Below are 16,635 nucleotides of genomic sequence, written 5' to 3' on the forward strand. Positions count from 1 at the left end.
GCTGAACTCCTTGAATTCCAAGAAGAGAAGGAACAAATCAAACATACGCAGGTAACAACTCGATTTCAATCCTCCTGACAACTTGGTGTTAAATGCCCGTGATTCCGAGAAGAGATTCTCAAGTTACCTGCATGTTACATGACTTTGTCAAATTCCTTTGGTGATCACTGTTGGACAAGGCCTTACTCATCATAGGATTGTATGAAAGCTCTTGTTTTTATTGTGATTCAAGTCTTTCCCGAACCTTGAATGTCCTCGAAATTTGCACGGTATGATCTTGCATTCTAGTTGTTTATCGAATCAGGCCAATGAATCACTTTACAATGGCATAGCCACCTGTCTCCATAATTTCTGGAGGTCCAAAGTTTTTTTTTTTTCTTCTTTAGGCAATAAACCTTGCTGGACCCGTCAATTTGAACATAATAAAACCCACCTTGCTGCATATTCACATTGTTTTCACCAATACCATAAGGTAAGGCCGCTTGCCAGATGGTTACTTCATGCCATTATTTGGTTAATAAGTGTCTCAATCCCGAGACTGCTCAAGCTTTCTACGTCGTTGTACATGCAAAACATCTTTCCCTTTTTTTTTCAAACCACAACATGCCGAACCATGTCAAGTTCATGGTCCCCTCTTATTTTAATATAATTCCATGTTGATTTAACTAGTAGCGAACACGAAGTGCTCACCACACATGCCATGCATCACGACTTTCTTTTGAATGTCACTTTTTCCGCAGCAAGGCAAAATTTTGTTTGTTTGATGGATATTTTTTTTTTCAAGTTGCAGCTGACATTGACACTTCTTACTGGAGCAAATTGACGTTCCAATTGTGTCCACAATTTTAGGACCATAGCTCTTGGAGTTCAAAAAGCTAAGGTAATTCACATACCTTATGGCTTTTATTTCTTGTCAATGCCACTTTTTTTTTTTTTTTTTTTTGCCACGAAGGAAGGATCCCTCGTTACAACATGCACGGTGGACTCTCAATTTGAAGAAGGCGCAACCGCAAACTCCCACGAGAGCCATATTATGGCTTGAGGAGTACGTGAAGGAGATGGCGCGACCAAAATTTGAAGAAGGCGCAACCGCAAACTCCCACGAGAGCCATATTATGGCTTGAGGAGTACAAAGGAGATGGCGCAGCCAAAATTTGAAGAAGGCGCGACCGTAAACTCCCACGAAAGCCTATTATGGCTTGAGGAGTACAAAGGAGATGGCGCAGCCAAAATTTGAAGAAGGCGCAACCGCAAACTCTCACGAAAGCCTATTATGGCTTGAGGAGTACATGAAGGAGATGGCGCAGCCAAAATTTGAAGAAGGCGCAACCGCAAACTCCCACGAAAGCCTATTATGGCTTGAGGAGTACATGAAGGAGATGGCGCAGCCAAAATTTGAAGAAGGTGCAACCGCAAACTCCCACGAAAGCCTATTATAGCTTGAGGAGTACATGAAGGAGACACGATTACCTAATTCAATGAAAACTCCCCAAAATTCAAGAAGCCTTTTACTGTTTTCGACCATGTCATTTTAACCAAACTTTCCTTTTTTTTCTTGCTTTTGTTGCAGGTTAGTCTTGATACAATGGTGGTATTCAAGGAAGTCATATCTTCAAACGAGAAGTATCTCCTTATCGCTGACAATGATGGTGACTCCGGTGACAAAGGAACGAAATTATTGGTGCATCCCCCCATACAAGGAACTTACTCTGGTAAGTGGCCTTCTCACCAGTACCCAGAATTGAAGGACTGGTCACTTGAACTTTCTCAGGATGACGGCACGAAAGTCCACTCCCTGAGATCCCTTATTCACAGTAAGGAGCCAAGGACAACTCCCTTTCAGACCCTTGGCAGGCGGATCATAGACGGAGATGCACACTGGGGTCCTTCCTTGAGACTCAATGGTGCATTTGGTTACATCGAGAATTACTGGGAGTGGTTGGAGGATATCCTCGACAGAAGCAAAATAGTGCTCCGTGAAAATTATTTGTTTGACGCCTTATATGCTTCACTTTTCACATATGACAGGAATCCCCATGTACTTAGGGCATTCTGCGAGGTGTGGTGTTCGGATACCAATACCTTGCATACATCTGTCGGGGAATTGTCTCTCTCACTTTGGGACTTGCACAAGTTAGGAGGACTTCCAATCATCGGGGGTATCTATGAAGAGGTAATTCCATGCGCGGAGGAGTTGACTGGAGTAAATGAAAAGAAATTAAGGCATATTCCACAAAGTTATGAGTATTTGTTCGCAGCCTTACATCATCTTCAACATGGAGAATCCAACAAGGCTGGAGTTTCTGCTGCCCAATGGATTAAATTCTGGTTTAAAGGCAAAAGCAGGTACTCAAAGCCAAAGCAGAGAAGGATAAAGAGGGCATCTCGTGCTCAAGCGACCCAAAATCCGGATGGCGAAATTGGACAACCACGCAAATTTTCAAGTCAAGACAATGGCGTATTTGACACCATCGGAGTTAAACTTCACTTGCGGGAAGAGACCTATCTTGCAGCATTTATATCTTGCTGGCTCTGTGTCTTTGCTTTATCTGATGAGGACCTCCATTATATTAGACCATCTACTTTTAAAATGGCTAGTATGATGGCTGCCGGTCGTAAGACTTGCCTTGCTGTTCCTGTCCTGCTAAACATATACCGTGGGCTTGATAAAATTTCAAACTCAACTACCCCAGGGTGTGCACGCGCGGCTTTTCCGGTGCACTATGTATATGCTTGGTTAGCGAGTTATTTCTCCACCCATTATTCGACTCCCAATACCATGCCTGGACCCACAATGACCAACTTTTCTGGAGAGGGTGGTGCACGATATTTTGATGAAAGTAGTGCTCGCGACCTCATTCATCAGGGAGATAAAGCAACTTGGGGAAACACTTCTCTTGTGAAGAACCGCAATGAACTTTTTATTGACAATGGCAAATTAGCGAATCTCGAACTAAGTTATTTTGTAAGCGCCTGTTCAAATTACTTAGTTTCGCATGCTGAAGGGGATTTCCTTGTTGAGCCATACAGTCCATACAGATTCGCGCGGTAATTCGGATTTTATCAAGTTCCTCCCCAGGAACTCGGGGCAGATGTTCGTTCCACAAATTATGACTTGAGTCGAATACTCTGGCGCACTGCCATTCGCAGTAAAACAGAGTCAAGGGTACTTTTTCCTAGCTATCCTTTGAATGCTAGCAAACACGCATCTTCGGGCTTTCGGACATGGTGGGCTATGGTGCATGATGATCATCTCCTCAAAGGGCGTGATGCTTTGATTAAGAGTGTCCAATCAAATGGGGAGCAGAAGAAGTCAAAAGGGAAGGAACTTGCAAATCTGAACAATGCTTCCAAAATTGGCAATAGTCTTGAGATGAAGCAAAAGACTATGAGAAGCGAGAAGGAGATTTTGACGAGTTCAAACAACAAGACTATTTCCCCTGAAGACCTTACTCCTAATGAAGGATTTTCGAAGGGTACTTCATTTCATCTTTCTTCAAACATTGTGGAAACTGTTGATCACGATTCTTGCAATTCACATGAGAAGAAGAGGAGCGAACCTTTTAATGAGGAGGATGAGCAATCCACCAGTACGGACCAACATTGGAAGCGCAAGAAGTCCAAGGTAATGACTCTCCCCTTGGATGACATTGGTTTAGATCCTAAAGAACTTTTTAAAGACATTCCAGATATATCCGTGCCCGGTATAAGCCGTGCCAATATTGTAAGGACCCTCCTTGCCTTCTTTAATCTAGCATTTGAAATTTGCTTGTTAATTTCATATTCATGCTTTGTCTCACAACGTTTTTCCCTACAGTTGGATGATCAAGACTTGATTTTCATTGATGATGGAGAACCAAGCCAAGTATCAGTTGAGGGACCTACTGCATTTGAACTTTTGGCCAAACAAGTGGTCGGTTCTACCCAACAAAAGGGTGCTAGTGAGAATTCCAAAAAGGCAGTAGATGATGAAAATGTGACTCAGCAAATCATGGCACAGAAGGCGGAGCATATGACTCCACCGTCCAAAAGGAAACTCAAAGTTTTTGATCCACCATCTTGGCCAAGGGCACCTCGAGTATCTGAATTTTGCCCTCAAAATGTGATCTCAACATGCCGTCGAGACTACATCCAAATGTTGTGGAATAACTTGAGGGTGATGATATCTCAAACAGCCTTGGAGCGCATGCCAGCTCTTGAAATGAAAGCCAATGAGATCATGGAGGAAATGCAAAGCTTCAATGCTACGGATATCTCAAATTTGCAAGGCCTTTTAAAGGCTTTCTTTGCAAATACAGCTCGTTACGTTGCAGTGAAATCTTCTCTCTCAAATAAAATTCCAACTGAATCATATGATGAGTTGCTTTCTACGGCCACCCAACATCTTAGAGACGCTCAGAGTAAGGAGAAACAACAGGCGGAGAAGATCTCAACACACATGTTGAAGCTTAAGGAGATCGATCGCGAGGAAGTAGAGTTGAGGAAGCGACTTGAGTTCTTGGATACTCACAGGAAGGAGACGCTTTCACTGTTAAGAGAAGAACAAGATGATCTTACCCGAGTGCAAGGCGTGATGGTCGACTTACAAAACGAAGTTCGAAAGATTGAGAATTCCCCGCCCCTACTTGTTGAGGAGAGTCAAACTTTGGACAAGATGCAAGCATTACTTGAAAACAACCGAAAGGAGCTGTCGTCATTTGAATTCTAGGAATAGTTGCCATCTTTTATTTTGTTTCAAATTTCATCTCTTGTTAATTACTCAAAGCGTGCAGCTATGAGTACAAGCACTTCATAATGAAACTTTTTTTTATCACATTCTTGCAGACGTCCTCGTTTTTACTTGCTTTTTCAATAGCCACCATTTTAGGCTATCAACCGTAGTACGAACAATTCTATTTTTGCATAATTTTGATCACACTTGAAAAGATAATTATCCAAATAATTTGGTAATCTGAATAATACACTTTCAAGTATATGTCACAAAATAATTCGAATTGTCTTAAAGATGAATGTTCTTTTTTTTTATCAAAAGAATCATCCGGACAAAGACTTTAGTTTTATAAGGTTGTAACTGAACTTAGAAATTGTCCTCTAAGCTGCCTACGTATCCCAAAAGGGAATCAAGTCACACGTAGTTCCTACCGTTCACAGTTTAAACTCTTGCGGGTCAGGAGTATCCTTTTGTTTACCACCTTAGATTTGGTGGAGTGTTTCAGCAATTTAACCACGTGCTACACTATTGGTGGTTGTTATCCACAGTTTTAGCTCATGCGGGTCTGGAGCAACATGCAGTTTAGACTCATGCGTCATGGAGTGCTTCATTTTTTTTTTATGGCATGTATAGCTTCACGAATTTTCCATTTATAGGACCAACTTTCACGCCATCTTTGTCCACCAATTTGTACGCACCATTCGTGTAGACTTCTCGAACAATGTACGGCCCATCCCATTTAGAGACGAATTTGTCTTTAGTGCGATGAGTCATAACTATTGGCCTTCGAACGGCAAGTACCATGTCCCCGACTTGAAAGGAGCGACGTCGAACTTTCTTATTAAAAGCTCTAGAGAGACGGGCTTGATAGCACTCCAGATTTTGTTGTGCCTCCAATCTCTTTTCATCCAAAGCTTCCAATTCTTCAAGGCGCAGACGAACATTTTCTTCCTCCGTGAGCCCTTCTTGGATAGCAATTCTCAAAGAAGGAATTTGTTGCTCAAGGGACAGAACAGCTTCTACACCATAGACTAAGGCATATGGTGTGGCTTGCGTTGGAGTTCGATATGTGGTGCGGTAAGCCCAAAGAGATTCGCCTATCTTTTCGTGCCAATCTTTCTTTGATTTGGCCACCACTTTCTTCAACAAGTTGCACAAAGTTTTGTTGAATGCCTCGGCGAGACCATTGGCGGGGGCATTATACATGGATGACTTGCGTTGTTTGAGATGAAACTTCTCACACAACTTATCCATCAAGCTATTGGAGAAGGATTTCCCGTTATCAGTTATAATGTATCGGGGAACTCCATAACGGTAAATAATATTCACACGAATAAAATTCACCACATCTTCCTTTCTAACTTGCTTGAGCGGTATGGCTTCAGCCCACTTAGAAAAGTAGTCGGTATGGCTTGCATTGGAGTTCGATATGTGGTGCGGTAAGCCCAAAGAGATTCGCCTATCTTTTCGTGCCAATCTTTCTTTGATTTGGCCACCACTTTCTTCAACAAGTTGCACAAAGTTTTGTTGAATGCCTCGGCGAGACCATTGGCGGGGGCATTATACATGGATGACTTGCGTTGTTTGAGATGAAACTTCTCACACAACTTATCCATCAAGCTATTGGAGAAGGATTTCCCGTTATCAGTTATAATGTATCGGGGAACTCCATAACGGTAAATAATATTCACACGAATAAAATTCACCACATCTTCCTTTCTAACTTGCTTGAGCGGTATGGCTTCAGCCCACTTAGAAAAGTAGTCGGTCGCAGCCAATATATATAAGTGTTGACCGGACGACTTTGGTAATGGCCCCACAACATCAAGGCCCCACGCATCAAAAGGCCAAGAAGCAACAGTCGGGTGTAACGGCTCAGGTGGTTGATGAATGTAATTTGCATGAAACTGGCAAGCTTGACATCTTTGAGCATATTCTATGCAATCTTTGACCATAGTAGGCCAATAGTAGCCCATCTTTTTAATCCGAAAATGCAACTTGGGACCGGACTGGCGAGCTTCACATATTCCAGAATGTGCCTCGTGCATCGCTCGATATGCCTCGTCTTCGCCCAGACAGCGCAACAGTACACCTTCAAATGATCTTCGGTACAGTGTGTCCTTGTATAAGATAAAACGAGGGGCACGGCGACGGATGTCAGTTCTTCTACGTTGCTCCTCAGGTAATTTTTGATACTTGAGATAATCAACGAGGGGTTGTCTCCAATCTTCTTTGTCAATTTCATAGGTTGAAACCACATGAGCGTCGTTTCCTTCAATACATTCATCATCAATTAATGATGGGACTACCCACTTTTGGCATACACGAACTTGTATCTCATGATCCGGCATTGCAAGTGAAGAGGCTAGCACAGCTAATGCATCAGCTTGCTTATTTTCCCTTCTAGGAACATGTTTAATACTTGCACCTCCAAGCCGCTTCATAAGTCGCGTTGCATATTTGTGAAATGGAATTAACTCGGACTTTTTGACTTCATAACTCCCCAAGAGTTGGTTGACCACCAATAGAGAATCACCATAGATTTGAATGTCCAACTGTTCCATGTCAACAGCTATTTCAAGTCCGAGTATGAGCGCTTGGTACTCAGCGACATTGTTTGAACAGTGTTGATTTAGAATAAAGGAGTATAGCAATATCCCTCCATCAGGAGTTATGAATACAATCCCTGCTCCAGCTCCATGACGATGAGCCGCACCATCAAAATACATCTTCCATGGTGGACGAATCTCAATAAGGAGTACATGCTCATCCGGCAGGTCATCACTTAGTTCCCATTCAGCAGGTATAGGGTGATCAGCAAGAAAATCTGCCAGAACTTGTCCTTTCACAGCTTTCTGAGGCACATAAATAATCTCAAACTGTTGTAGTTGAAGATACCATCTAGCTAGACGGTCGGACAGCACTGGCCTGCTCATCACATATTTTATGGGATTCGCCTTAGAAATGAGCCTCACACTATGCGCTTGAAAGTAGTGCTTTAACTTCTGTATTGCAAAAATAAGGGCTAAACACAACTTTTCAATTGGCGAGTAATTCAGTTCGTTGGGGGTCATCATTCTGCTTAAATAATAAAGGGCAACCTCATTTCCTTCATTATTTTCTTGAGCGAGCAATGCCCCCACTGACCGTTCTTGGGCAACAATATAAAGGAGTAATGGCTTTCCATGAATAGGTGCAGCCAACACAGGTGCTTTCATAAGATAAGACTTAATGCTATTGAATGCATTACTACATGCCTCATCCCATTGAAATGGCACATCTTTCTTCATCAAGCGGCTAAATGGTTGACACCTTCCTGCTAAATTTGAGATAAATCTCCTCAGATAAGCTAATCGCCCTTGAAGACTTTTCAATTCATGAATGTTACGAGGTTCAGGCATCCTCAATATAGCATCAATTTTGGCTTGATCAATTTCAATACCTCGATGGCGAACCACAAAACCAAGAAATTTTCCCGACGTGACTCCAAATGCACACTTGAGAGGGTTCATTTTAAGTTGATACCTTCTCAACCGATCAAATACTTGTCTCAAGTCCTGCAAGTGACTACTTCTTTTCTTTGATTTAACAACTAAATCATCCACATAACACTCGATGTTTTTATGAAGCATGTCATCAAAGATATTTTGCATTGCTCTTTGATATGTGGCTCCAGCATTTTTGAGACCAAAGGGCATCACTTTATAACAATAAATACCCTTAGGAGTACGAAATGCAGTGAGCTCCTCATCCTCAGGTGCCAATCGAATTTGATTATATCCAGAGGAGCCATCCATAAATGATAGCACTTCATGCCCTGTAGTTGCATCAATCATGAGCTCAGTGATTGGTAAAGGAAAGTCATCTTTGGGACAAGCATTGTTAACATCCCTGAAATCGACGCAGATGCGGATTTGTCCATTTTTCTTTCGCACATGCACGATACTCGAAATCCATGTGGGATATTTAACTTCACGAATAAACCCGGCTTCAATGAGTTTATTGACTTCCATTTCGATCAACGGAATCAAATCAGGTCTAAATCGCCGTTGTGCTTGTTTCACAGGTCGAACTCCCTTTTTAACAGCCAAATGGTGGACGGCCACTTTTGGATCTAAACCCGGCATTTCTTTATAAGTCCATACAAAAACATCTTGATATTCCTGCAAGAGTTCAATATATGCCTTCTCTTCGTCAGGACTCAATGAAACACTTATGTATATTGGACGCGGGTCCTCTGAAGTACCAAGATTGATCTCCTTTAGATCATCCACCGTAGCCTTAACACCTTCCTCCAATTCAGGTGGAGCGTCTTCAGCATCATCATCTTCTTCAGGCGAGTCACCGTCAATTATGGTTATATGATTGCATGAAGCAACACTCTCTTCATCATCCTCTTTTGGTCTTGTGTACACCACGGTATGCTCCCTGACCCTCAATGCAGTCCCACACTTTATTACAAGGTCTGTGCATCTTCTCATTCTCGAAGGAATGATGCTACCAAATTTATGAGAACAATCAGAAGGTTCTTCAAGATTTTGCAATGACTTTGCCATTTTTCCTTTACTCTTATGAGAGTTTTGAGATTTTTGTCTTTTTTGTGGTCCCAATCTCTTAAAGACTGATACCCGTGGAATGTTATTCTCCTTTTCATGAAAAGCTTGAGGTTTATCAACTATTTGAGAAGACTCATCCTCTACAGCAATATATTGGCTACTAACTCTATTGATCTTGATGCGGATTGGTGTAGGAGAGGAGTAGCCAAGGCCAAATTTGGGATTTTCAACGGCGTATCCCTTTTCCTTCAACATCTTTTGGGTAGGATTCAACCCATGAATCATGTCACTGGTAGATTGACGGGATGAAACATTTAACACCGCAGATTCTTTGAGATCGTATCCAGCCTTAGCGAGAAGCTTATAAGCGATAGGATCAAAACCTTCTTTAGTTCTTGACTTCGGTATGGTGTCTTGTTCAACTTCAGATTCTTTGCTTAAAAAGTTAGACCTTTTAAGTTGAGAAGATGACGCCCTTCTTGTATCAAGATGAGCTATCGGAAGAGTCAAATCTTTTAGAGTTTCATGCTGAATTGCAGGTGACTGTCCATGTTCCACTCTTGATTTGGGAGGGCAGCGAAAGACAACTGATTCATTGTTTGGCAATGAAACATCAGTTTCTTCATGAACTTTCTCTTTTGATTTCGAAGTCATCACTTTCTCCCCTTTTGCATTTGGAGATTCGGGGTTCTGGATTTTATCCCCAAATAGAGATTGTTCAGTTTTATCCTTCGCAATGTGCCTTTTGATGTAAAATTTGGCATCTGCGATATATGCTTCCGCCTCAGTGAAAGGATTATCATCAGCTTTCACACTTCTTGCCATCCCGTTTTGACAGTACTTGAAGCATTGATGAAGAGTTGAAGGTACAACTCCATTTTCATGAATCCAGGGCCTCCCCAACAATACATTGTATGTTGTTTTAGCATCTATCACATACAACAGTGCTCTGGACGTCATGTCATCAATGACTATCTCCAAATTTAGTGATCCAAGAGCTCTTTGCCCTCCTTGATTGAAGCCTTGAATCATCAGTCGGCTATTGGAGAGTTCATCAACCGGGATACCAAGCTCCTTCAGAGTTTTTAAAGGGAGAATATTGACTGCTGAACCTCCATCTATCAACATTCTATTCACTTTTTGCTCCTTTGCATAACCAGTCACAAACAAAGGACGGTTATGCGGTGTTGACCCAAGCAACAAGTCTTCACTAGTAAAAGTGATACTTGTGATATTCACCTCTTCATTGCTGGTAGGCACACGACCTTCTTCATTGCCAATGGACGCACGGGCCATCTCACAGAGAGATTCGCGAGCATTATCTTTTTGTTCCTCGATATAATCTACTCGCGTTCTGTGACTTGCGACCACATCAACATCAAAGAATTCTTTTGGCAAAAATTCTTTTAAAGTGATAGGAGTTCGCGACTTTTGCTTGAAGATTCGACCTCCTTGAAGATTACGACAGTCATTAGTTTTCTTCACGTCCTTCTCTTTTTTCTTCCAGGTCACCATACTTCTTGTTAAGACCTTGCTCGCCTTACTGGATGGATAAGACTTTCGCCTCCTTCTTCGCATGACTAGAGTCCACCCTTCATCATCCACATCAGGCTGTAGCGCCTTTTCATCTTCATATACATGTTCCTGAAGAGTTGAATGAGTACCTTCTTGTTTGATTTCTATAGGATCAAGTGATCCAAATTGAATTATTGGCAATACAGGCACCATGACCCTTTTATCCTCCATGGACTGCAGGGTACCAATGGACGTTTGATTCACACTCGCCTTGTCTTCTTCAAGGAGAATTTTTCCTTGTCTTGCCAACTCCATTACTTTGTCTTTGAAGACAAAGCATTTTTGAATGGGATGCCCGACCAATCGGTGATACTTACAGTAATTTGGATCGTCAGTATTCCTAGCCTCATCGGGTCGCTTCATCTCAGGAAGCGTGATCAAGTTTATACTTAACAGATCATCAAACATACCAGAGACATCAGAATCAAGAAAAGGGTATTCCTTATCCTGCATCTCCTTGAGAGTTGGTTTCCTCTTTTCTTGTTCTTGATGTGCATTGATCTTGTTGTCTTCTCTCCTGGCAGTTTTGGGAACAACCTTAAAGGGCATTACACTCGTAGCCATAGCCTCCTTCTTTTCATTTTTAAATGGTGGCTTGCCCCCTTTCCTCGCTTCTTGTCTCTCTTTGGCCTTGTGAGGGTCAGGAACTGGCGGTTCTTATCCATCAAGATTAATCTCCAACTTATGGGCTTTTGTGGACAATTCATCAAATGTTTCTGGTTGTACACCTTGTAAGATGTATCTAAGTCCCCAGTGCATACCTTGAATGCACATCTCGATCGCAGAAGATTCAGAAATACGATCTTTGCAATTTAAGCTTAGATTCCTCCAACGGTCGATAAAATCAATGACAGGTTCACTCTTCCATTGACGTGTATTAGAGAGTTCAGTCATGCTGACAGTTCTCTTTGTGCTATAGAAGCGACTAAGGAATTCATGCTCTAGCTGCTCCCAACTGTCAATGGTTCCAGACTCCAGATCCGTGTACCAATCAAAGGCATTACCCTTCAGCGAGCGAACAAACTGCTTAACGAGTAAGTCACCATCAGTGCCCGCATTGTTACAAGTTTCCACGAAGTGTGCTATATGTTGCTTAGGGTTGTCCTTGCCATCAAATTGTTGAAATTTTGGAGGTTGATACCCCGCAGGCATTTTCAAACTTTCCACTCTAGCGGTGTAAGGTTTGGTGTAACCATTATATGACTTGGTACCTCCACCAATCTTGTCCTTGATTGTGCCCTCGATAAACTCCTTCAGATTATCAACATGAATAGTGCCATCAGGGGAGATTGAAAATTCCTTCGTGGCTTGTGACTTCGCATCCTCTTTCTCCTTCTCCCTTGATGATGAGTCACCTTCATCTGACACTTTGGATTTCTGTTTGGACATACTAAGGCTACTTTCACCTATATTTTTCACCATAGCCATTAGTTTGACTATTTTAGCATCTTGACTTTGAGCATGCACTACTAGCCCTTCGACAATTTTGACTAGATTCGAGATCTGATCTTCCACAGTAGTGGTGTTAGTCATCATGACGGGCATCACCACAGAGGCAACCGAATCACTTGGGCTATCAATAGATTCATCATGGGCTCCTTTCTTATTGGGAAGCATCTTGAGGTTTGCTTCTTCAGTCACAACGTTCGTCTTGGCCTTCTCTGCTAACTTCTTGGCCTTACTCCTTGTCAGAGGTGCAGTATACTGCGTCTCTTGAGTGGTTGAGTCATCAGCAACTAAACCTTCGAGAGAAAAGTTCACCTTCTTGAACTCCATTGAATTTTGAGACTGGTAAGTTGTTGGAAGAAAATAGATGAGAGGCAGAGATGGTCCCACCGGGCGTGCCAGAAATTTGTAAGCACAAATTTTGTTGCCTGAAATAAAAGACAAGAAAACTTGCACAAATATCAAATTGATTAAATCAAATAATAAGCGGGTTACAATCTCTGAAAATTCTTGAATCAAAGAAATTAATCCCCTGATTCTTTTCTTCGAATAACTTCAATTGAAGGGCCGAAAAGACTTGTTCTCCAATCGAAAGGGTGTTTCCTACAATTTCGGCGTAGAAAACGATTGATTTGATGATGGCGTCAAACACTTGGAACTTCGAGTCTTCAACACCGACAGCAGGAGGATTTGTTTGACTTGACTTGAACTTGGATTTGAGGAAGAAAGCTCTTGAAGGAATTTGACAGAGTTTCTCCGAATGTTAGGAATTTTTCTTCTTGTCTTTGCCTTGAGCGAAGACCTTTATTTATAGCCAAAATATGTAGGCTAGGTCTTCAAGAAAACCCTCAGAATCTTCCTGCATTTTGGATAACTTGTTACCCAAGAAATCCATTTAACTTGGGCTTAAATATTGGGCCAATCCAAATAGTCCATTGTGAATTAATGAATCAATTAATTCATTCCAACTTAAACGGACATTATGGATTTAATTTGATTTAATGGCCCATATAATATTGGCCTGATTTGCCAGTCCAAAACATGATGGATTTCTATAATTTAATTTAATTTAATCAAGATCGATTTAGTTTAAATAAATCTTGACTAAAATAAATTAAATAAATTTTCTTTGTCTACAGATGTAAGACCATAACTAAAACTCAAAAATTAAACTTAGCCCACAAAGCTTTTATTTTATTTATGCACGTTCCAAATCCTTAAAAAAGACAAACCTTAAAAAAGACAAACCTTGACTGTCAATATAAACCTTACTCAATCTTTAATTACATGAATAATAATACTCCCTTTGTCCCATTTTATATGTCTTGATTTCTAATTTGATTTTTTCTAAAAATTTTTTTGATATAAAAATAGAAATAATTAATGTCCAACTTTTCTATTCTACACCTTATACAATTTCTAAGGAAAAAACATTTAAAATTCATGTTCTCCCAACAAATAGTGTTAGAAATCATCTTTGCATCTTGGTAGTTGTGGCTTCGTTAAAATTTCAAACTCAACTAATAAAATATTTACTATTAATTGAAGGGTAATAATGGAAAATTTTGCTTTATTGGTTGATATGTTTTGGTCAAATTTCATTTTTCTTAACACCTTCTACAATTTCTAAGGAAAAAACATTTAAAATTCATGTTCTCCCGACAAATAGTGTTAGAAATCATCTTTGTATCTTGTTATTTGTGGCTTTGTTAAAATTCCAAACTCAACTAATAAAATATTTAATATTAATTGAAGGGTAATAATGGAAATTTTTGCTTTATTGGTTGATATGTTTTGGTCAAATTTCATTTTTCTTAAATTGTGTGCAAAGTTAACCATGACATATAAAATGGAACGGAAGCGATATTTTTTCCGGGCATTGCACCTAGCATGCTTACACCTTTACTTCAACTACTACTGTCATGGCATTCCCCCCTTGTGTAGCTTCTGTATTTTATCTCCATAGATGCCAAGATCTAAATTTGCGGATTGAAATATTGTTTCAGCCACGATTTGAAAAATTTGTTTTGATACCAACGTTGATCTAAGCATCACATGATGTTTAATTAAGAAATCAGAATTTTGCGGGTTATGCTCACGCTGGGGAACAAGGGGAATCTTGATCCGCTTGTCGGATTTTTCTAGTAGTCATACCTGTGTCTTGTGACACAGATAAAATCATTAATTATCGATTAATTCAAATTTATGTTCATGGTAGTGACGTAAAGAGACCAATTGGAATCAGCCATTATAGATAATTAAACTTCACATTATTTCTTTAACAATCAAAATTTTATCTGCAAATATTCTTTTCTCTTTTAGGTGACGTGTCCATGATTCATCATTCTTGTTCATCACCTCTAACATTGAGTGATAAATTAAATTGAAGTGCAGAACATCTAAGTTCAAATTCCAAGCTGTGAAGAAAGTAAAAGAAAGGAAAAAAGAAAAAAGAGAAGGCACCACGTTGATGTTAATTTAAAATTATTTTTAGTTTGTTAATTGTTTACGGAATTCTTAAGACCTTGATGTTTTGTTTTACAAATAAATTTCATTCGAATACATAGCACAGGAATTGAGTTGCAACAAAATTATATAAACTAGAAATCAACCGGATGCATAGCACTACAAATCTACGAATGAGATTTTACCATCTTTCCTTTTAAAAAGATAGATTTAGTTATTTTGAGCATCTTAATTGTTTTATTAAATTATTTAATTTACAATATAATTAGTTTTGAAAGAATGCAATTCTTCGAGGAAAGTCGAAATGTTCATTCCACCAGTCGTTTTGGATTGTCCCTGAATATTTCTAGAATCATAACTTGTCATCATCAACTTAAAAGAGCAAAGGAAGCAAGATTAGAATTCAATGTAGATAAACTCTTTGACTAATGTATTCACTTCTGATGTGTCTATGTACATACAATATTGTACATGCATGTACACAAAATTGAACTGCGCTGTAACCCCAATGTTGGAACCATGCAAGCTGTTTGTGGCCTAAACTAGTGGTTGAGAATGTTAAGAAGCGAAACTCTAGTTTTTAGCAATAGCCTGAAGACAATTTCAAGGATCTCTGCTAATTCTTGAATGCTCGAGTCCAAGGCCTCGAGTCCTTTTACAGCGTCTTTGTTTGACTTTTTCTTGTTTATCAGATGCAACTCGATTTCGATTTGCTCCATTGCAGCAATATTGGAATGCCCTTCAGATGATGGTGTCCTGTGCTGTAATAATTTTGAGACCAAAGACCAACCTTTTTCGGCTTTTAATGGAGAAACCAAAGATAATGTGGACTTCAAGACAGATAGACTAACTTCTTGGACTTCTTTGATCAGGTTAACCAAAGGGAGGTTTTCAGCTTCTTTGTTTACCGCTGCCAAGTTGCAGTTCTTTTCTGCTTTCTTCAAATCTTGATAGCATTTGCTGATCATTTTATTCAGGTGCTTTCTGGAGATCATATATGAGCTAACTTCATTGGCCAGATCCCCATTTCTTTTTCTCCGTAGAGATGACTCAAGTTCCTGGACAGTTTCCTTCATTTGTGAATAGATGTCTCTAACTGCCCCACAAATGTCCAACAGCATCAGAGATCCATCCAGGACATCTTCATTGGAGAGAGCTTGTTGGCTCAAAGGCAGCTGAAGCACATCATCCAGGCACTCGTACAAGTTCTTGAGGCCATCCAATTTTTGGCAGGCTAATAACTGTGAAGTTGAGGATGCCGCTTCTGAAGACTTCAATCTTTGGATATGTGCCTCAACAGTAACGAGAAGAGGGTGAGATGAAGAAGGCAAACTAATGGAACGAGCGTGACTAGAGAATTTTGGAGTTGCCATCTTTTTTCTTAATCAGAATGTTACAATTGGATGTTGAATGCTAAGTCTTAATAAACCTGTGGAAATGTAGAAAAGAGAACTCCTGTCCACTGTATATATAGGTGGGTAAGAAAACAAATGGAATCTCATCCTCTCTTTGTCTAGTTGTAATGGCTGATTAAATTTTCTATTTTTCATTAGTTCTGTCTCATTGATGTCGGATTTCAGAAGGTGCATCCAGTATTGAGATCCCAATTTCCAGCTCTGATTCAACAATTTGGATCACCAGCTCTGATTCAAAGCCGATGGTGCTGGTTTTTTTTAAATTTATTAATAAAACCATACCACGCTGCCTAATCAATGAAAGCATCAGAAATATTCGTGCTACGTAAGTTGTTGGGAGACAATGGGAATCGTTGCCTGCTCGTGGAATTTAATTAATTAGCCATGCACGGGTGTTCTGGACACTCATCAAAGCATGCTGCTCAGCCACTGATTCATGTGATCATGTTAATTGCCATTTTTATTA

The 16,635-nt window shown here is 40.2% G+C and overlaps 4 protein-coding genes across 4 annotated transcripts; 1 reads left to right on the plus strand and 3 right to left on the minus strand.

Moving 5' to 3' along the window:
• The first annotated feature begins 1,585 nt into the window (after positions 1-1,585).
• Positions 1,586-3,052, plus strand: LOC140038492 (uncharacterized). The gene has a single exon (XM_072083866.1). It carries the CDS (start codon positions 1,586-1,588, stop codon positions 3,050-3,052), a length of 1,467 nt encoding a protein of 488 aa, XP_071939967.1.
• Positions 3,053-5,329: 2,277 nt separating this feature from the next.
• On the minus strand, positions 5,330-5,965 carry LOC140038496 (uncharacterized). Its single transcript, XM_072083871.1, has one exon. It carries the CDS (start codon positions 5,963-5,965, stop codon positions 5,330-5,332), a length of 636 nt encoding a protein of 211 aa, XP_071939972.1.
• Positions 5,966-6,051: 86 nt separating this feature from the next.
• LOC140038498 (uncharacterized) lies at positions 6,052-11,406 on the minus strand. The gene has a single exon (XM_072083875.1). The coding sequence runs from the start codon at positions 11,404-11,406 to the stop codon at positions 6,052-6,054; it is 5,355 nt and encodes a 1,784-aa protein (XP_071939976.1).
• Positions 11,407-15,270: 3,864 nt separating this feature from the next.
• LOC113736891 (uncharacterized) lies at positions 15,271-16,127 on the minus strand. The gene has a single exon (XM_027264092.2). The coding sequence runs from the start codon at positions 16,125-16,127 to the stop codon at positions 15,297-15,299; it is 831 nt and encodes a 276-aa protein (XP_027119893.1). The 3' UTR covers positions 15,271-15,296.
• Between the last annotated feature and the right edge of the window lie 508 nt (positions 16,128-16,635).

This window comes from Coffea arabica, chromosome 1c, assembly GCF_036785885.1.
Source record: "Coffea arabica cultivar ET-39 chromosome 1c, Coffea Arabica ET-39 HiFi, whole genome shotgun sequence".
Lineage (NCBI taxonomy): Eukaryota > Viridiplantae > Streptophyta > Magnoliopsida > Gentianales > Rubiaceae > Coffea > Coffea arabica.

Bases quoted from the DNA above. Each gene is read 5' to 3' on its own strand.
- LOC140038492 (XM_072083866.1), top strand. From the start codon at position 1,586: ATGGTGGTATTCAAGGAAGTCATATCTTCAAACGAGAAGTATCTCCTT.
- LOC140038496 (XM_072083871.1), bottom strand. From the start codon at position 5,965: ATGGATAAGTTGTGTGAGAAGTTTCATCTCAAACAACGCAAGTCATCC.
- LOC140038498 (XM_072083875.1), bottom strand. From the start codon at position 11,406: ATGGCTACGAGTGTAATGCCCTTTAAGGTTGTTCCCAAAACTGCCAGG.
- LOC113736891 (XM_027264092.2), bottom strand. From the start codon at position 16,127: ATGGCAACTCCAAAATTCTCTAGTCACGCTCGTTCCATTAGTTTGCCT.